At 42.0% G+C, this 21,308-nt stretch overlaps 3 protein-coding genes and 1 long non-coding RNA gene across 4 annotated transcripts; all 4 read right to left on the reverse strand.

The window, feature by feature from the left end:
• Positions 1-2,977, reverse strand: LOC120720747. The gene is made up of 2 exons (XM_040010517.1): positions 590-2,977; positions 1-473 (listed from the first exon to the last, which is right to left on the reverse strand). Exon 1 carries the CDS (start codon positions 2,919-2,921, stop codon positions 867-869), a length of 2,055 nt encoding a protein of 684 aa, XP_039866451.1. The 5' UTR covers positions 2,922-2,977; the 3' UTR covers positions 1-473; positions 590-866.
• Positions 2,978-4,754: 1,777 nt separating this feature from the next.
• On the reverse strand, positions 4,755-5,352 carry LOC120720746. The gene is made up of 2 exons (XR_005693029.1): positions 4,993-5,352; positions 4,755-4,891 (listed from the first exon to the last, which is right to left on the reverse strand). It is a non-coding gene; the product is annotated as an uncharacterized LOC120720746 (long non-coding RNA).
• Positions 5,353-8,279: 2,927 nt separating this feature from the next.
• On the reverse strand, positions 8,280-10,278 carry LOC120720784 (P2Y purinoceptor 14-like). The gene is made up of 2 exons (XM_040010564.1): positions 9,908-10,278; positions 8,280-9,035 (listed from the first exon to the last, which is right to left on the reverse strand). Exons 1-2 carry the CDS (start codon positions 10,204-10,206, stop codon positions 8,375-8,377), a joined length of 960 nt encoding a protein of 319 aa, XP_039866498.1. The 5' UTR covers positions 10,207-10,278; the 3' UTR covers positions 8,280-8,374.
• Positions 10,279-17,337: 7,059 nt separating this feature from the next.
• Positions 17,338-18,607, reverse strand: LOC120720785 (P2Y purinoceptor 14-like). The gene is made up of 3 exons (XM_040010565.1): positions 18,499-18,607; positions 18,135-18,394; positions 17,338-17,955 (listed from the first exon to the last, which is right to left on the reverse strand). Exons 1-3 carry the CDS (start codon positions 18,601-18,603, stop codon positions 17,649-17,651), a joined length of 672 nt encoding a protein of 223 aa, XP_039866499.1. The 5' UTR covers positions 18,604-18,607; the 3' UTR covers positions 17,338-17,648.
• Positions 18,608-21,308: the final 2,701 nt, after the last annotated feature.

Here is a 21,308-nt window from a genome sequence, read left to right on the forward strand (position 1 = left end):
GCCTAAACTGCCTTTCAGGGTCTGAGACAACAGCAACTATCATATGTACATGTTAAATCCAAACAGTATAGACAACAGTAGTGACCTGTCAAGAAACAAATACAACAACAAAAAAAGAGAAAACAAAACAAATAAACACATTGTTTACATCCCACAACTTTGCAGGTCAACTGGCAATAAAGTGCACTGTAAACTCTCTTTTAAACATACATTTCTATGGGAGAACATCATGAACTCACTTCGGTTTCTCCACACAGCTACTGTGCTAGGATAAGTACACACGCAGGAATCACACAGCAAGTGATCTCCCCTCTGAATCAAACAGAAACATACAGAGTTATGCAAAGTGAGTAAAAGTATAAACTTAACAACTTTGAAATCTGTTAGGACACTGTAACTACTCACGCCAACCCGCTCTTCAGTCCCTTTCACAGCACGTGACCATTAAACATGCACCCGTGGCGCGTTAAGAACTGTACAGAAATGGTCACAAACATGGAGTCATTGCTAAAGCAACTTAGCTAATTACAGTCTGCTACAACACTGGTGACAATATTTTGCAGTATGCTACACTTTTTAGCACATTTACCTCGTGTGTAGCTAGCCACAGAATCTTTTGCAGTCTCTAACTCTCCAGTGCTCCCGCTCACAGCGCTCAGTGTGTGACGCAAACTTGAGTGCATGCGTGCTCTGGCTTACGGCGGCTCTTAAAGGGACAGTATACCCCCAAAACGCGAGGTCTAGTCATCACCATGACAACCCTACAACAGACCTCCGGTAGACAGGCAACCAGTCAAAAACACAATTCCCTCTTTTTAAACCCTTTCCATGCGTAGTATTAGTTCACTTGGCTACATTCTCCCCTGCTACGAGTCAACGTCCTCGGTGACCCCCTGTTCATCCACCATTCCCCTGAGTTTGGTGGTGTAGAGAACCATACCGGCTAACACCTGGGAGAGTACATCTGGACTGAAGGATACTGCATTGCATGCTGACCTAGGTAGATTAAATGGGTTTGTGTGGACCCCTGCAGTTTCTCTCCTACTCTTGCGTGTAGCAGGTGTGGGTGGACCTGCCTCCGCTTTCTCTTTCTTTCCTTTCCTAGGAGCTGGAACAGGTTTTGCCACCGGTTCTTCACTGGAGAATCCAATACTTCCTGGCCCAGGTGGAAGGTAAGCTGCTGGCTCCACCTCGAGGTCATCAGGGTTGTCGCTGCTCTCTTGCCCTAGCAGATCCTCACCCATATTTTCAGTTCCATTCTCCAATTGGTTTCCAGGCTCGTTGACCGTCGGAACCAAGTTCCCAGGTCCCTGAGCCACTGGCAGCTCCATTGGGTACTGGACCTCCTCCATCAAGGCAAACTCTGGATGCTCAAGCTCCGTATCAGACACTTGGTGCTCATCTGCAGAACTGACTTCCTGGTCATGTAGCCTTGGGTTGGGTGCAGGTATAGACCCCACGCATGGCCTCAAGTTAGATCTGTGGACTCTTTTCACCGGCCCTCCTTCCAGTGGCACTACTGTGTATGTTGTCCCTTGGATATCAACCACTTTGTACACAGGGGCTGCCCAGGCATCTTGAATTTTATTCCTTCCTGGTGGTCGGTAACGGAGATACACAAACTGTCCGATGTCAACAGGTGAACAGAACACCTTTCCTTGCTGCTGAACCACTCTCTCTGCAGCCTTCCGTTCGGCAAATTCTCTGGCTCTGGCATGTGCATCCTGGAGACGCTCCTGGTGCACTGCTAACCAGTCCAGTTTGTCATCCTTCACTTCCTCCCGGCCCAACAATGCATCAACAGGTAGATGTGGGTGGACCCCAAACAGCAGGTAATGGGGAGAATACCCTGTCGTTGAGTGCGGCGTGACATTGTAAGCATACACCAGCTCTGACAGATGCTCGGGCCAGCGCCGCTTCTTCTCAGGGGGAAGCGTACGCAAGAGGTTGTGCAAAGTCCTGTTGAACCTCTCACAATGTGGGTTACCCTGAGGGTGGTGGGGTGTTGTACGAGTTTTCTTCACTCCATACAGTTTGCATAGCTCAGCAATCACTGCGCTTTCAAAATTCCTGCCCTGGTCTGAGTGCAGGCGCTCTGGTACCCCATACTTCATGAACCACTCTTTCAGGATAACCTTAGCTGTGGTATCTGCTTTTTGATCTCGTGTGGCAAATGCCTGACTGAACTTGGTGAACACGTCAGTCATTACAAGAACGTTTTCACGACCATCTGTAGCCCGCTCAAGGGTGGTATAATCAACAGCAACAACTTCAAGTGGGCGGGTAGCCAAAAATGGAGCGTGGGGTGCCTGAACTTTGGGTTGAGGCATCTTTGTTAACACACACCGCTGACATTTCTTCACCCAGTGCTCAACATCTTCAAACATGCCTCCCCAGAAACATCTTTGTTTCAACAATCCCAGTGTGCGTTCGATTCCCTGGTGTCCCATGTGATCATGCACACTCCTGAGCACTTTTTCTTTAAGGCAGGCAGGTAGTAGCAGCTGATGGCACTGTCCAAGGTGAGCATCCTCAATCACACGGTATAGCAGTCCATCCTTTTCTCTGATCCGAGGCCACTGCTTCAGTAGAGAACGTACCGGTTTAGACAGACCCCCTCTCTCTCTGTAGGTAGGTCTCTTCTGTCTGCTCCAAAACTCTCTCAAGACACCAATTGTTGGGTCTGACACTTGGAAGTGATAGAGTTCTGCACTGGAATAGCCAGGCATCGTTGGGGTGTTGCCCAGCACAGCCTCACTGACTGCTTCCTCATCTGGTTCGGAGGCCTGCAGCAGTCTGATCCTACAAGCCTCAACTCCAGCCATGACAAGATCTGAGCCTAGACTTGTACCTGCCCTTAGCACATTACATATGGCTATAGAGCCATCATATTCTGCATCCTCACTGTCAGGTTCTGCCATGTCAACTGTTGGTTGCCGAGAGAGGGCATCAGCGGTAGTGTTGCAGCGGCCAGGGCGATACTTAACATCGAAGTCAAACCCAATACTCCAGCCTTTCAACTCTGAGCTTATTTAGTTCTATTAATACACTGAAATCTCATTTGTGTCATGAAGAAAGTCTTTAATCAAACAGAATTCAAAGATCAGAAACATTTCATATATGGAGTTAAACATGAATCATTGTTTCAACAACATATTTATTGTTGTCATAAACAGACAAGAAGACAACAACTGCTCCTCCCATTCAACACATGTCAGTCCATATCCCAGCAAACTAAATCATCTCCATTTACACATCAAATAGAAACATGAATCACTTGTAATGATTAGAAACTTGATAGAATTTCAAATCTAGTTTGGGGAGTCATTCAGTGAGAAACAGTGAAATGATTTTCCATGTGAAAAGGTGGACAGCAGAAACAGAAAGAAACAGGTGAAACTAAAAGAGAAACAAAGAGCTTTGGAACAACGAGGCAGCAGGAGGACAGCTGCAGTTTAACAGCTTCAACTCACTGACAGGAAACAACATTAGAAACATCATCATCCTCAACTCATCTGCTGCACTGACACTGACACCTTCAACGGACACACCTTCACTTTATCATTAGTCCAAATGTATGGAAACATCCTGTGAGTGAAAGTGTGTGTGAAGGTGTGTATGTGTTGTTAGTATCAGGATCAGAGAACGACAGCTTTCCTCTGTTCCAGTCCAGATCGTCACTCTGATCCTCTGGAGCTTCTTCTACTGAGAGAGCAGTGAGAGCTGATGGTGAGCTGGTTATTTACCTTATAGAACCTATTCTCCATAATCCAGACAGTATGTTTCCCTTCCTCTGCACAGACTCTGCTAACACACCCAGTCCCACCTGTACTGTCTCCAACATCAACATCCCAGCTGTGAGTCCCTGAGTTAAAGCCCTCAGAGCCCAGGACAGAGCTGTAATATCAATCCTCTCTGGATTATCAGGAAGCTGCTCTCTCTCCTTCTCACACTGGTCAGATCTTCAGACAGGATGAGTTTGGATGAGCAGTGTTTGGGTCCAGAATGAGAGGAGTGTAGGAGACCATGTCCTTCATGTTGTTCCAGATGTTGAAGGTCAGGTTGCCCAGGTGTTTGGCCTGGTCTATCAGAGCTCCTGAGGGCAGCTGTGGATCATCCAGCAGGGGGCAGCGCTGGACTCTTTCCACTGCAGCCTTGTAGTTGTGCAGGAATGAGACGTCTTCAGCTCTCAGCTCCTCCTCTGTGGCTCTGACTGTGTCTGAAAGAGCTGCTATCTCTCTGCTCAGAGCCTCCATCTTCTCCTTCATCATCCCACTCTTCTGCTCCTCTTCCTCCCTCAGTGCAGCCAGCCTGGCCTCCTCTTCCTCTGCTAGAAACTGCTGAAGCTTCTTAAACTGCTCCTTAATCTGCCTCTCTGTGTGTCGGGCCTGGACCTTAATGTGTTCTGCTGTTTGATCAAACTTCACTTGAACTTCTTCACAAACCTTTAACTTCTTCTTTAAGGGCTCCAGAGTTTCCTGAAGTTCCTTCTTGTGTTGTTGTGCAGCTTCATCGATGGGTCTGAATCTGTGATTGGTGTGTTTTTCTGAGTCTCTGCAGACGACACACACTGGCTGCTGATGGTCCAGACAGAAGAGTTTGAGTTTCTCAGAGTGCAGACTGCAGAGAGCCTCTGAAGCTCTCTGATCTCTCTCCTGTAAGAACGACTCACACAGGTTCTTTAAAGCCAGATTTAAATGGTTCTTCCTTTGAGATCTTCTGTTACAAACTGGACACTCGTGTGTTGGTCTCTCTCTCCACCATCTCTTCAGACAGTCTTTACAGAAGCTGTGGCTACATGACAGAAGAACAGGATCTCTGAAGACCTCCTGACAGACCGGACAGCAGAGATCCTCCTCTGATCTGGAAGCCATTGAGTCTGTGAGTGAAGCTGAAAACAGCAGACAGGAAGTACAGTCAGTCCTGGCTCCCCTCCCTCCTCTACCACCTTCACTGAAACTTCCTTTGAGTCGTGTTTTTGCTCAAACTCACATTCAGTGTGTGGAGCGTCAGCAGCTTGAAGCAGCAGTGTTGGAGTTTTCCACTTTTCTCTCCTGTAGCTGGACTCACTCAGAGGAAGCTGCTAGTTTGGTCTGAGCTCAGTCTGATCGTCTGTGCGTCTCTCTTTACTGAGGACGAAGAACTTCCTGTTTCCTGGTTTGTCACATTTGAGTGACGTGAGGGGAGGAGAAAATGTTGCTGTTTGACTTTTAACTAAGGTGTGTTTCAATCCTGCCTGCAGCTCAAAAGCTGTAAAACAGGTTTTGTGTCTTTTCACCTCCACAGGTCACAACATGAAACCTGTTGTGAAGTTTATAAAATAAAGTGTCACTCGGTGGTGCAGCTGTTTGTCAGCTTCTATTTTAGACTTTGTTCTGGTTCAGGTTCCCAGCAGTGGGAGTGTAATGCAGTCACACACACACAGGTGGTGTTAAGGTGGATTCACTTAGTTACAGACAGTGGTGTTATTTCCTGTAACTAAGGGTGTGTTTCACTCCAAAGTTCAGACATTAACCTGCCCAGGGTTTAAGTGTGGGTAAAAATTACGTTATACAGAAAAAAAGAATATATCGCGATATATATCGTTCCGCACGTGCTTCAAATTATATCCGAGAGATATGAATTTTAGGGCCATATCGCCCAGCCCTTCTCTAAACTGTAAATAAAGTTTTAAAATACCCTGTTTTTCTGTCACAAACTATACTTTAATAATAATGTAGTGGTGTAATCTTTACATATCTGATCAGGTTGTCACAATAGAGCATGTTTGCAAAAACTCCTCCGATGTTTTCCCAGATGTTGCTAGCTCCGATAACAGTCAGCTGACAGTGTACTGAGCTCGCAGCTCCGAGTGTTCCAACTGTTTTTTACGTTAACCCGGTTAGAATTGTGTGTTCCACATGTTGCATCCGCAGATTCTCATTTTCACGTGACGGTTGTCTCTTTCTGCCTGGTCTTGTGTCTCTGTGTTTCTGTAACTTAAATAACGAGCCGACATTTTGCTCACGATACCAGCGATCAGCTCGACAGACCCTCAGTTTATCTGCATACATCCTCCTCACCTGTCAGCTGTTTAACACCTGCTGCTAATCCAGGAAAGACGCCCACGTTACCTGGTGATAGTCACAGTTTAACGTGGGCAGCTGCAGCTTGATATAACGTAATTTCAGCACAGTATTCTGCACAAGATAAGTAAATGTAGTTTGTTTCCTGAGCGCAGAGCTGCTGGAGCTTGAGTTTCATTCAGAGTGACTGACCTGTGTTAAAGATGACAAACGAGATTTAAAAGGAGGTGATGGACACTGAGAAAACTAGACTACTCGAACCACGGACCAACTCTATCAGCGGCTGATATCCGGTCACTGGCACACAGCTTTAAAACCTCCGCTGAGTTTTAGCTCTCAGTGATTAAACACAGGACATAATTCACTCAGGTTTTGTTTGTTGGGTCATGTTTACTTTGCTGTTTTATTTACAATTGAGCAAATCGGTTTGGCTGAGGTTAAAGTTACGTTTCATAACTGCATAGTTTTAGTAAAGTTTAACGTCTCACTTGAGCATGTTAGGCTTAACCATTCGTTTTCTTTGTTATCTGGTGTTCATTTGTGTTAAACTTTGTTAAGCATTAATTTTGAATTAAAACTAACATTTAACATCTTTTTATACAAGGAGGAAAGAGGGGGGGGGGGGGGGGGGGGCACCAGGCAAAAGCAATGGTTATGACTATCAGTGTGAACCCCGCCCCCTGACTTGGCCACCTGATGGGTGAGGCTGACAAATAAAATAAATTCTTGAAGACAGCCGCAGGGCCAGGACTGCCATAATGAATTAATTAAATACACCATTAAATAATTAATTAAATGTGTCAATAATTAATTAATTACATAAATATTTACGACACATGTAATTAATCAATTATTGACATATTTAATTAATAATATTTAATGGTGTATTTAATTAATTCCTTTTGGCACAGTTGACTCCTTCAGGTCTCACCATGAAATAATTGTATCTGTCAACCATCAGTGCCTCTTTTTCTGAAGACATTGTAGCAGAACCACCTGTCTACTGACATACTGGCAAACTTCTACTGGTGTGCGATAGAGAGCATCCTGACCAACTGTGTCACAGTCTGGTATGGAACTGCTCTGTTGCTGACCGCAAGGCACTGCAGCCGCCAACAACGCCCAAAACATCACAGGGACACCACTTCCTGTTATTGAGGATGTCCACAAGAAGAGAGGTATACACGAGCATGCATCATTCTCAGGGACTCCTCTCATCCTGACAATAAACTTTTCCAGCTCCTCCCCTCCAGAAGACGCTACAGGACCCTGCAGATTAAAACCAGCTGGTTTAGGAACAGCTTATTACCCACAACTGTCACCCCCACTGAACTCAATCTCCCGCTGAACCTTTCCATCCACACCCCCCTATCCCTCCCAGTGACCATGATCATGACTGTCATTCATTCTCACCATTCATCATATGCTCACAGTGGTTACTGTTATAGTTTAGGACACTGGCATTGTCTCTGTTATGGTGCGTACACTCATAGGACTCTGTAGATCTGTTTAACTCACACCGGTACATTGGTCTATATGTAGCACATCTATTTAGAAAGTCTGTATAATTGTTCATGGTGCATCTGTATATCTGCCCATCTGTACAGTAATATAGAACATCTATATGCTATACAGATCATCTGTACATTTGTGTTATTGCATTTACTACTCTTGCACTTCTGATTAGATGCAAACTGTATTTCATGACCCTGCATTTATACATGTGTAATGGCAATAAAGTTGAATCCTATCCTATATTGTAACAGTTACTGATTTTCAGCAGATTAGACCTCCCATCTCCACCCACTGGTGAAAAAGAGTTACAACTTCCTTCAGAGGAAATAGCTGTGAATGTTTCACCTGGTATTATGAGATAAACAATGATCGGACTGCCTGTAGATGAATGCTGGTGTGTTTGAGGTGACTCAGGGGTAAAAAGTAAAAACTCAGAAAATATTTAATTGTCACATTTCTACTTTATTCCTTACTTCTTGCCAATTCTTTATATCAGCAAAATGTGTTAAAATATGGTGTGTACAAAAATATTTTTTACAGAAACAGACACCTGGTAGAGGGAAACTCAAGTTGGCCAGCTTTGGCATTTATGGGGTACTGTGTTGACACCATGCATTGTTTGTATGATGTTTATCATAGACTGGTTCAGTTTATTCATGTTAAATCACATCACAGCAGAAACTCCTGTGCTTTATAAAGAATTGGGATTACTCATTTGATCCTTAAAACAAAAAGAAAAACTGAATAACATCTAGTCCTGCCTTTGTGATGACTTGATTTTTTTTCCTTACAGCTCACTGGTTTGACTTGCTGCTCTTAATGATGCTCAGTTTCTCCTCAGTGCTCTGACTCTCTGTGTTTGCTTGTTGGATGTTGGTCCTCCTGGACCCCTTTCTCACCTGGGCCCGAAAAGTCTTACAGAGGAAAAAGTAAACCAGAGGGTCCAGACAGACGTTGAAAACTGACAGCATGGTGGCTGCCTCCTTCAGGTAGTACAACACTGGATCCACAGAGCAGGTGTTCAACAGAAAAACAAATAGAACTCGAGCCAGGTGATGGGGGACAAAACAAACACAGAAGATGCTGACCAGCACCAACATGTTCCTGCGAGACTTCACCAGCTTCTCAGAGCCAGAGGAGGCCAGCTGCCTCTGCTGTGCCTGCAACACCCTGCGGGAGGTGCTGTAGTAGAAGAAGACCAGGGATATGGACACCAACAGGAAGATGATAGCAGAGAAGGTGTGCATGATTTTTAACATCAGACTAACTGATGCACTAAAGAGGAGCCCACAGTGGTTGGGGATAGAGGTCAGAGGTTTCTGGGTGATTAAAAACATGATGCCGTAAGTAACTGATGGAGCCAGGAGACAAATCCAGGTGACCATGGAGACAATGTTGGCAGTTCGTACTGACTGCAGGACATGAGTTCCTGAAGGTCGGACGATCTTCAGATACCTGAATAGAGAAGACAAAGCATCCAACTTCAACTAATTAGTCACAGTGGAGCCAAATCTGTCATTTTAGGTCAAATTACCATAACTTTCAACCATCGGCACGATTGAAAAAAATCCAACTGTTCCTGACAGTATCAACTCTGTGCTTTTTCAGTGATATTAGGATCATTAAAGTAATCTCGGCAAATAACACAGACAAAAAACCCAGCAAACAGTAAAAAAACAAAAACAAACAGTGTTTAAAAAATGCCTGAATAAATGCTTGTTTTCTGTTGAACTCCATCACACTCACTGTCTGTTTTCTCAGCCAACCTTCATCCTCACGGGGGCGCTGCAACAGAGTGCCTGAGATTACCATACTGAAACTAATACCACTGAGTTGCTGCTTTCAGGAACTGTTAGTTATTAGAAGTGTGAAGAAGTTGCTCATGAGTGAAGCAAGACATGGTTGTTCCTTCCAATCTAAAGCCGTCCACTGTATTAAATCCCTTTGAGTGGCTATATGAGTAAGTTTCTTACTTGTGTTCAATTATCAGACAGGGTATATGATATTATTAAAGTGATTTGAAATGTATGATGTGTTTTATATGTCAATAGAAAGAATTCAAATCTAAGCTTGAGCTTATGTGACATTTCTGTATTTTGTGTCATTTGAGTTTCACACTTTTTTACATTAAATCCTGTCCAAATACAACATGTGTCTGTTCCTTGGAGGAAGTGATGCAAGAGAGAGTTTAACGGGCAGTAAAGCTCAATACAGGACACAGGGTCACATTGGGTGCAACAGTGCATACACATTGATCATTTAGTCAGGGACACAGCGTTTGTGGTCATTAACACTTTTTGTAATCATTAGCAGTAAAGGCTCCTCACCTGTTGGCAGCTACATAACACATGAATAAGATGCTGGCGTACATGTTGAGGAAGAGGGCAGAAGCTCCAAAGCTGCAGTAGAGCTGCCAAACGATGACTGATGTGCTACCATAGTGGCTGATGCGCAGTGGCAGAGAGAGGCAGAGCAGGAAGTCAGCAGCTGTCAGGTTCTTCATGTAGACCATCAAGCTGCTTGATGCCTGCTGCCGAGCTCCACAAAAGTAAAACTTCAGGATCAAGCCATTGAGGAGTAAACCTACCTGAACAGACACGGAGCATGGAGAACAGGAATTTAGCATATGCACAACGATCTTTTGTCAAATTAATAACAGTCCACAATCTGAAGATTTAAAACTTACCAGAAACAACAGGCTGTAGACCAGCATAAAGAAAGGGTTGACTGATGTGCCGACAGGATCACAGGTCTCGTTCAAAGGCCAAGTCATGTTTTTTGGGTCAACCATGTTCCTGAAGCTGAAAAATGAATCCTTTTCATTGAGATCCGTCTTTCAAAGTATCTGACTCGATAGAGTCTACTGTTAGTCAAAGACCAATGATTCACTTCCTCATGTTGTTTTACAAAGAGATTGTAACATGGAAGTGTGCCAAATATGATGATATCTGAATGTGAGCAAGGTGTTAAGCTGTCACATATAATGCACCAAGTTTCACACTGGTTCAGGTCTTCATGCCTCACACTGAAAATCAAGGAAACATTTGTATTTTACATTAAGTCATATCCAAGTATTTTGATGGGGAAGAAATAAAGAAAACAGTGAATGTTTAACATTACATAACTATCACAGATAATGAAAATGAGGAACATTTTTTATGTGAAACTATGATTATCATCGTGTGAAGTATCAAATGTTCAGTTTCAGATTGTCTGTAGCATTCACGTGTTTATAATACTGCAGTTCAGCTGTTAAAAAGTTTTGTACATCTTTCCTCAGAACATATGAGCAGAGCTTTTAGTTCAGCTGTTCAGATAACTGTACGTGAAGTTTTTGGAAGAAACACCTGTGTGCACAGAGCAACTAGCAAGACTCACCTGTATTTCTGCAGATTTCAGTGAGCAGGAAAAGCTGTTTGTATGTCCTCTCAGTCTAACGATATTCTTGCAGATCATGAAACACACAGTGATCACACTTCTAACATGCAACCATTTCCTCTTTGTGTTTACAGCTTTGTATCCACAGGAAACAAACACGTCTTTTTCTGATCAGTCGTGTGTCTGCACTTTTACTTATAACTTATAGCAATAACTCTTCAACAAGATGTAAAATTAAACACTTGCAATCTGGAAGCAAAACAAAGCAGCAGCACAGAGTATTTCCACCTCCATGAAAATCTGTATTTGATATGAACTTTTGGGGGGTGTGGATCTTTGATTTATCTGTACTGCATATTCTTTCTAAAGGCTTGGGGATTAGTACTAAATTTCTTCTTTGCTGCTCTTTGATGTTATATTGAACTGTTTTAGTCATCCTGCTCATCAAAACCAGCTGCACCAGCTGATGGAAACTGATGGAAGAGCAGCAGGTGCTCTGCTGCCTCAGCTTTCACCGCTGTGCTATGAGTTACTAACTTACTATGAAAGCACAGTTAGGGGACAGCAGCTCTCACCATCTCTGATTATAAAACAGGCATGTTCATCAGGTGCAGGCTCAGCAGCTGGTTGTGTATTTATAATTTTAACACTAAATGTTTTGAACAGCAGTTTACATTTTGCCACATGAGAGAAAAAGTTTGGAAAATACATCATTTTCTTTCAACTGTTACTCTAAGCTTTCTTTGAGTTGTTTAGTTACATTCTGAGGATTTAAGATCCTATCTACTGGCTTGTATGGCTTTTCTTATTTTTTCTGACCACTTATCCAACCAGGCTTGCAGTTTGGCTTTTGTTTTGCAATAGGAGAGAGGCAGGGATCATTTTGGGCATGCTGTCAGTCTGGTAATAAAGTATGATGTCCAGATGTCATTGCAAAAGACAATTTTCAGGATGTCACTGCAGGTTATAGCATTGCTGTTACTGTTCAGGGTATTAGAGTGTTCTAATTTCCCTTGAGGTATTAAAAAAACCTACAAGGTATAAAGAGATTCACACTTTGTCACAGTCGATACACACTCTTATTAGCTTTGTGCTGTGAAATGTCACGACGTCAGATCAGTGGAAATCGGTGGAGGAAGGAGTTGCTGTGGTTTTACATACACAACATGCAAACATACAAAAACAGACAAAACATGCAGTCCTGACATACAGTCACCTCAAGGCGCTTTATATTGTAAGATAATGACACAACAGTAATGCAGACAAAACCCTTTTTGAAAAAGCACTTGGTAACAGTGGGAAGGAAAAAATTAACAGGAAGAAACCTCCGGCTGAGCAAGGCTCAGGGAGGCTTCCTCTCCTCACTCCCTCTGGTTGGGAGTGAGGAGAGGAAGAAAGACTGTTAAACCTTTATGTCAAAAGTCAGTAGTTAGTGCATAATCTGATTAAGTTACTTAAGCAAGGTGATAAATAAGTTCAAAGTTAAGAAATATTATAAGTAATTCAGTTAAAATATGTGGGTTCGAAATTTGCTCAGAGTGAGACATTGTTATCGCAAGCGATCTTTGTATTGCATGTGCGGAAACGGGAGCGAGGGAGCGATCTGATCATAGATAGATAGATAAATACCTTTATTAGTCCCACGAGTGAGAAATTTCATGTTAAGGCTGCCGACCAATTACCAGCGCAATGGCGGCGCCATCTTACCCTCCGACCATACATACATTACACAAAAACATCACATGGGAAAGACAGGTCAGAGAGGTATAACAATGGAAAATGCACCACATGAGGAAAGACAAGGAGAAAAAAATAACTCCCCCCAGACTGAGCTCCAACAGGGAGATCAGTTTGAGAACAGAAAAAAACACCTCTGCACAAAGAAAAACACATGACAAGCAACTGAGAGTTCAGCTGAGACAGTGTCCTTCGCCCTGCCAGGCTAAGTAAACAGTCTTCCAGCCAACCCAGGTGGCCTTGCATAGGATAGGAAGAACAGTCTAAACACAGTCGTTATCAGGGTGTTGTTGTTCAGCTCCAGCCTTGAGACCACAGCTGGCACTGAAGTGATGGTGGTTTTTACTTTAGTGGGAACAACTCATGAGAATTTCAAAGCTGTTCTAACAGTCCAACACTGGTCTCTCAATCTCCCGTTGGAGAGCCGTGAGCTTCTCCATGATGTTATCAAACTTACGCTCCGTGATGATGTCATTCTTGTGCTCAAAGAGCCGATTCTGAGAACTCACAACCGCAGTGAGCTTCTCCAAGATGTGATCAGTTTTTGCTCAGAGGTCTTACTCTGAGTATTCACGGCAGCCGTAAGCTTCTCCAAGATCTTATTCGTGCTGTGCTCAATGAGCCCGTTTTGAGAACTCACGCCTCGTCCCATCGTTTCAATCCCAGCGGGCAGCCTTGTGGGGGTTTGAACAGCCGGCTCTGCTTTCTTAATTCTTCGATAAATCAGCAACAGCAAGAACCCTGTTTTCATGGTTCTGAATAGGTAGATATCTTCAGCACTCAGGCTCACCCGAGCCCAGACTTCTCGTTGAGAAAAGGGTGTCAATTGCATTCAGGGACCAGTTGATCCAATCCATAATTCCTCTTTTAGGTTTTAGAGAACAGACTGTGAGAGAGTGTTCCAGGGAAAATACAAAAAAACACGAGACTAGACAAGGACATAAGAGGCTAAGCAGGGAAGCTAAGGGAGAGGAGGAGAAAAGTGTGACCGCCTTCATCAAGAGCCAGAACAGTGTATCATCATCATTAACCTATCTTTGACGTATTTTCGACGTTAATGCTGTGAAAAGTGCTTCGGCAGTATTAAAACAGTTAATGAGCTCATATACACTAAAAGTGCTCTACACGCTTGTACCTTGGAAAACGTTCGTCTTTGTGAGTATTAATATGTTCAGAAACAACTTTTATATGTGTTTACATGGAGTGAACTGTGATGCTAATGTAATGCACGCGTTAAGCTAGGCTAATCATTAAGTTTGTCATTAAGATGTGTATTAGCTAGCAATTCATTTTTTACTTTCTGTATATTTCCGTTTAAAATACGAAATAGCAAAGCAAACCTTGAGAGAGGATAAGGCTTAAAAATATCTTCAGTAAAACCAAGAAAAGCCTCGTGTGGAGATCTCGTCTATTTTGTTCACTGGCTGTCTAGCTGTCACGTGTAGCATTCAAACAGCGACATGTTCTCATGCCTTGTCCATCAATGCCTACTTGTTTTTTGTTTGTTTTTGTTATTTTTATGATAACACAATATACAAAATACACACTGTATATATGTACTCAGGTCTGGGGCCTGGATGGACCAGTTAGAAACCACTCACTGGACACCAGTGCTTGGACAGGTAGACTCCTTCAGTGAGCCAAAGACAACGTTTGGCTTGCAGATCTGTAAACCCAAATCCAGAACCATGGGCTGTGTGTTTTGTTTAAATGAATGCAAATGATAGAATGAGGAAAAGTTAATAAACACATTAGATCGATCACATTTAAACTCATAAAAAGGGTTTTGGGGACAGTTTTATATTGATGTAAGGACATATTGTAGTGGACTCAATAATTCCTCCATTTTGTTCTGTCCTAAATGTTGACTTCCCCAGTTTATGAGAAAAAAATGTCACATCAGCTGACCCACAATGTCACAGTACCATGAATAAAACTGCTTCCTCCCTTAGTTTCAAATTAAAACTTTTGTGAAAGAGACCCAGCAGGAAGTGTGCAGTTTGGTAGAGCAGTCTGTCTATGAAACATCGGCCTAGTGTTAAAAATGAAACATCACTGAGCTGCACTCGTGGTACTTTGATGTAATGTTTAGGTTTATTAGTTGTTTTTCTCATAACCAGCCAGCTACTGACATATATGACTTGATTTTATTATTTTTATCTATTCTTTATTTATTTATTTATTTATTTATTTATTTATGTATTTATTATATTTATTGTCAGATTCTTCCATTAAACCCCTCTAACCACAAAACATCAAGCCATTTCTCTTCTTCTTTTCTCTTTTACTCAGTAGAGTGTTGACTCCAGTCAGACCAGTGTTCCAGTCCAGGTTTTCTCTATGTTTCTATAGGTGGTGCAGACTGTTTTATAAATGAGGGAGGATGAGCGGAGATCTCTCAAGGTTGCAGGAAGTAAACCTCTTTGCCAGTTTAGCTGAGATGATCCATTTATCTTCAGAACTTATCCTACGACTCTCCTCAGCTCACATCTGGTTAATGGACGTGTTTAATGTTGGAGGAACAAATCAATGAATGGGTGGGTATGTGGATTTTCATAAGCATCGGTCACACACTCACATACTATTGTTTTCAAAAGATAACAAATGCATATGTCTTGTTTTGTGTTAAAGTGGAAGCACAAAGATATTACAGACCAAATCTAAAAATAATTTTAATCAGCAGTTTGAAAAAATCTTCACTTAAACAGCAGCTAATCAGAAAAAAACTGCAAACCACAGGAAGGCTGAGAACTCTGGCCTCCTTCATGACGCTCCGAGGTCTTAGACTTTCAAACCACTTCCTGAGCTCAAACTGAGCGTCGTTACAGATCATATGATGAAAAAGACAGGACACTTTTTTTTAAAAAGATCTCTTAGCGTGAGCATTTAGTGGAGTGATACCACAAAGTAGCCTAAATATGATCCACAGAAAAAAAAATCTTGTCAAGTCATGGTCAACACTAAATTACACCAGCTCATGTTATTAGATACATGCTGTGTGATTTCTGGTCATTTCTGTGTTGGGCTGCTTCAGCCACTGTATTTATTTTAGCTGATATTTTTCAGATGAGGTTTAATTTTGTTTTGCTTTGTTTATTTATGTGAATAAAACCCTGGCTGAGATAATACAGCACAGATGCCCCATGAATCATCATTAAAAAACCTAAATGTTAGTAAGTGTCACCAGGTTCCTGCAGCTCTGTGATCATCTTTCCTGTTCATAAATAACAACAGATATTAAAACACAAGGTACCAAACAGACACACACTTTGTAACACTATATACACTTTATTATTAGCTCTGTGATGAGAAGTCTTGCTGTAGCAGGAGCAGGAAGTAGCTGCTGTGGTTATACGTGCAGATCATACAAACATATAAATAGACGCTCTAATGCATTACTGTTGTTCCATCTATGTAACTGATAAAGTGAAGTTAAAGAGTTTTGTAGAGATATTAACTGTCCCGTGAGGACTGATTAGCTCATGAGCTCACTCAAGACTATTAGTTTGAACTTTGAATCTGGTTGGTGGAGGCAGACATGTAGAGGCCACAGCTTATGTCCTCTTCAGTGTAGTCACAGTGGTGGCTGCTGCTGTTAGAATAATGTGTGAGCGCAGCGGCCATATTGTTCAGGGCTGACTGTGGATCCAGAGGTGTAAACAGAAGTAAGTCATGCCTGAAAAGTCTGGGTGGTTGCAAAATTGTATTTATGACACACAGAAAGAAGAATTAAAAATTAAAGTAAAAATTGTAATATTTAAAATGAATCTGCTTTAATTGTATGATGATTTCTGTAAAAGCTGAGTCTAAAATGTAAAATGATTGGATTATTTAAACCTGTTTTTTATGCTCTAAAACAGCTTCTCTTTTTAACCTCTGATTTTGAGACCATCAGATTAAATAGTTTCTTTTCTCCAACCCTCAGATGAGTATTAGGTCTTCCCAACTGATGAAACTGTGCTGCATCTCTCGATGATTACATAGTAATGATGATGAAAAGTGCACTTGATCAGATTTAAATGATGTAATTTGAATGAGAAAAAATATTTTTGATTTTGTGTTACATCAGCAGGATATGAGAACACCCTAAAAGCTGCATAGAAAAAAGCTGACACATGAACACTGATGTTGTTTGTGTGGGAGTGGGTTTGTGCTGAGCTCAGTACAAACTCCTGTGGTTCATGAGGACCTGGAATCCCTGACACTGGTTTCACTGAACTTGAGTTGATGTCTGAGCTCTTTACTTGTTGCTGTTGCTGCTCTCACTCTTCTGGTCTGTTTGCTTGTTCGTTTGGATCATCCACTCTCCTGGACATCCTTCTCACCTGAGCTCGAAAAGTCTTACAGAGGAAAAAGTAAACAACAGGGTCCAGACAGATGTTGAAAACTGACACCATGATGGCCACCTCCTCCAAGTAGAACAATACTGGACCTGCAGAGCAACTGGTCCACAGAAAAGCATAGGGAAGTCGAACCAGGTGATAGGGGACAAAGCAAACACAGAAGATGCTGACCAGCACCAACATGTTCCTGCGAGACTTCACCAGCTTCTCAGCATTGGAGGAGGCCAGCTGCCTCTGCTGTGTGTTGGGGGAAAACTCTGTAAAAAACCCAGGAGAAATAAAGACACAATGAGACAAAGTTACTTTCTTTGCTAAACGTGTACACGGGTGAGCTGCTGAGAACAACTCACACCTTGCACAGTGGCTTGGCATTTTTTATAGGCACAGAGCACAGAGACAGTGAGAACAGGATAAGAAAATAATAAACAGATAAAGTAAAACAACTCCATATATGGTTCTAGTCTAGTCAGCAGAGAGCTGGGAGAAAGATAAAACAATCTGAAACAATATGTCCTTGCTGGGAAAAACTGAAAGACACTTCTAAACTACTTATCTTAAACACAGCTTGTACATTTAAAAGAAGGTAAAGTTACATAGAATCAATTTTCCTCTAACACTGTGCCTGCAGCACCCTGCGGGAGGTGCTGTAGTAAAAGAAGACCAGGGATATGAAGACCAACAGGAAGATGATGGTCCAGAGGGTGTGGAGGATTTTGAAGAACAGGCTGATCGATACACTAAAGAGGGCCCCACAGTGGCTGGGGGTAAACGTCAGAGATTTCTGGGTGATGAAAAAGACGATGGCGTATGTAACTGATGGAGCCAGGAGACAAACCCAGGTGACCATGGAGATGATGTGTGCAGTTCGCAGTGACTGCAGGACATGAGTTCCTGAAGGATGGACGATCTTCAGATACCTGAAGAGAGAAGACAGAGGAGACAGTAGATAACTTCACGAAGCAGTCACAGTGGTACCAAATTCGCAAAGGTCATTATCAAATTAAAATGAGATGTCTACACATTCATCGGGAATTTAGGGTTTTTATTCATTAACACTGTCATGAACTGTAGTGTGAAATCAGTAGAGGTCCTTTACCTGTTGGCAGCGATATAACACATGAATAAGATGCTGGCGTACATGTTGAGGAAGAGGGCAGACGCTCCAAAGCTGCAGTAGAGCCTTCGAATGATGAATGACTTGCTACCATAGTGGGCGATGCGCAGTGGCAGAGAGAGGCAGAGCAGGAAGTCAGCAGCTGTCAGGTTCTTCAGGTAGACCATCAAACTGCTGGATACCTGCTGCTGAGCTTGACCAATGTAAAACTTTAGGATGAAGCCATTGAGGAGTAAACCTACCTGAAGAGACAAAGAGAGGGTGAGGAGATGAGAACCTTGGTACATACAGTACTTTGAGAACCTTAAAGCAATTTTTAGCACAGCACTGAAGATTAGAAACTTACCAGAAACACCAGACTGTAGACCAGTACAAAGAAAGGGTTGAGTGATGGGACAACTGGATCACAGGTCTGGTTGAACAATGAAGTCATGTTTTTTGAGTCAGCCATTCTTCTTCAGCTGAAAAACAAATCAACTTTATTCTCTCTTTGAATGGCTTTACCATCATAGTCTAATTTTATTGTAAAAAACAAAACAAAGTCAAACTCATTTTAAATATTCTTTTGAGCTCTACTGCATCTCTCTTTGAGACAGTAATGTTAATACATGGAGCTTTCTGGGGGAGTTTGCTGACAGTTTGACTAAATTCAGTTCACAACAGTTGTCTCAGGTTGCTTTCTATATGATGCACCCTACAGTCTTGCAGCATTAAATTCAGAGTTGAGAGCTTAACATGCAAGTATAGAAATCATTAGTGGTGTCATCTTTCATGTACAGTTTATATTTATGGAAGCAAAAATGAATCACTTCCTCTCACGAGTCTAATCGTAACAATCATTTCAACATGGACCAAGACAATTCTTTACTCTGAGCATTACAAGGTATCATGTATAACAACATGTAACTGGTTATAATCCTGTCTGCATATGTCCAGGTCTACAACATGTTCTTCTTAACAAGAGCTTGTAACATGGGATTGCTGCACAGTCTGTGTGATGATATATAAAGCGTGTCTATACAGATGATACTTTCACATACGTGACAGGATCGGAGCAAGGAGGTGTTAAGTAGTCACATATGTTGGACAAAAATTTCATGCTGGCATTTCATTTGTGTTTCACCCAGAAGTGTAAACAAAAGTTGTATCCAAATATTTATGATCAGCAGAAAGCATGCCAAGAAGAGGAAAGTGAAACCAGTAGCTGTTTCTCCTCTGTGATTTCCTCAGGAAATACCAAATATTAGTTTATTAGATCTTAGATTTTGCACATTGGCAGAGGCCACTTGTAATGCTGATGCAGCTGTGTAGAGTATTTCTATTCCGGGTGTCAGTAGTCACTAAAAGTGATCTTTTAAGCTAAGCATGAAATATGTACAAGTACAAACAATTTAAGGATGATCAACCAGCAAGACTCACCTCTGTTTCTGCAGTTTTCAGTGAGCAAGAAAAGCTGCTTGAGTAGTTATGCCCATCTGGTTTAACAGTATTGCTGCACATCAGGAAACACACAGTGATCACACCACTAACAGGCACTCTGACTTATTTCCTGCTTGTCTTCCCTGCTAAACATGTTTCTAATACAGGCATGCAATTTTCTGATCAGTTGTTATAAACAGGTTGTCTAAATATTATTTGTGTCATGTGTTTGCTCTATTTTTCTCAGATGACCTCATGATGAGAATGAGGACCCAAGCACACACAAAATGGTGTGAAGGCGTATGTTAAAAAAGCGAGCGTTTATTATCGGCTTGACACAACGCTACAAAGTAAACGGGGAACTGACAACACGAAGGAAAAGCTAAACTAAAGAACATATCGAACGAAGAAACCATAACTAAAACCTGAAGCAAGAACATGGAGCCTGAGACATGAAACATGAAGGAAACACAGATGGAGACGAAGAACAGAGGTAAACACACATGATAAATACACACTAAGGGAAAATGAGGAAATGGGAGGGAGACACAGTAAAAGCAGAATAAGCACAAACATCAAACCAGGGACACTAGAACAACACAAGAAACACAGGAGGCAGAGAGAACACCTAAACACTGGAAATAGTTAACAAATAACCAGGAAACAAGTTAAAATTGTGAATATTAATAAACACAAATATAACCACGGAGTCACTAGACTCCAGACCATAACAGTTTGATATTATCTTCTATTTTAACTGCATCAGTCAGCCATCTAAACCATCCACACCAGCCCCATCTTCATCTTGATCCTTATATCTGTCTTTCTTTACTAAAACACACATTTTGCAGGATGTTGCTGGCACAGCAGTGGCAGAGGCCCCTCTGGCTTTTGGGTGAGATTTAAAGTCAGAGTCATAGATGTCAGTCTTCATGAAGATCTATATGAGAGTTAAATCAATACATACACACGCCCACATAGACAGCATCAGTGTTACTGTTGCTATTTTGCTACTGTGGCCGATCAGCTCACAGTGTCACCCTGTATATTATCTCTTCCTCGTTCTGTTGCACTGGTGTTAGGTACTACATTGCAGGTTGATTACTGGTGGTTCCTCTCTCTGCTATAATTGAACTGGTCTCCTGTGCTCATTGATTCATTCATTGGTCTTTCCTGGAGTTTGCTGCTCTCACTGGACAAGCAGTCGACCAATTTACTTGTCACCTTGCAGTGGCAATGCAGTAGTCTTCAGGGGTTACCTGAGTTTAATTACTGATTTGCTACACTCAGTGAGTTTTGGATAAAGGTGTCTAAGGCTACGGTCACACTGCAGGTCATAATGCTTAATCCCGGTTTTTTGATCGAATCCGATTTTTTTTGTCCGGTTGTTCACACTACAAATAAAATGTGACACCAAACGCACTCTAGTGTGAACTGTTCACGGCCCTCAAAGCAAAAGAAGACATCACACACAACATGCTTAGACCCAGACCAAACAGTATTGTTTGACTGATGGCCCTTAACCCTTTAAGACCTACCATAGAACCGAGTCCGCCAGAGCTTATATTATATTTTTACATGCTGTAGTGCCATTTTTGGGAGCATTTCAAGTTGCTATACATCAATACAACCATTATAGCCCAAATTTTAATAATATGTCTGTCATGGTTCTGGGTCAGTTTCGATTTTTAGTTTATTTTTGAATGATTGGTTTGGTTTTGGGCGCTATGAGTATTA

The sequence above is a fragment of the Simochromis diagramma genome, unplaced genomic scaffold, assembly GCF_900408965.1.
Source record: "Simochromis diagramma unplaced genomic scaffold, fSimDia1.1 OVJJ01000418.1, whole genome shotgun sequence".
In the NCBI taxonomy this organism is placed as follows: domain Eukaryota; kingdom Metazoa; phylum Chordata; class Actinopteri; order Cichliformes; family Cichlidae; genus Simochromis; species Simochromis diagramma.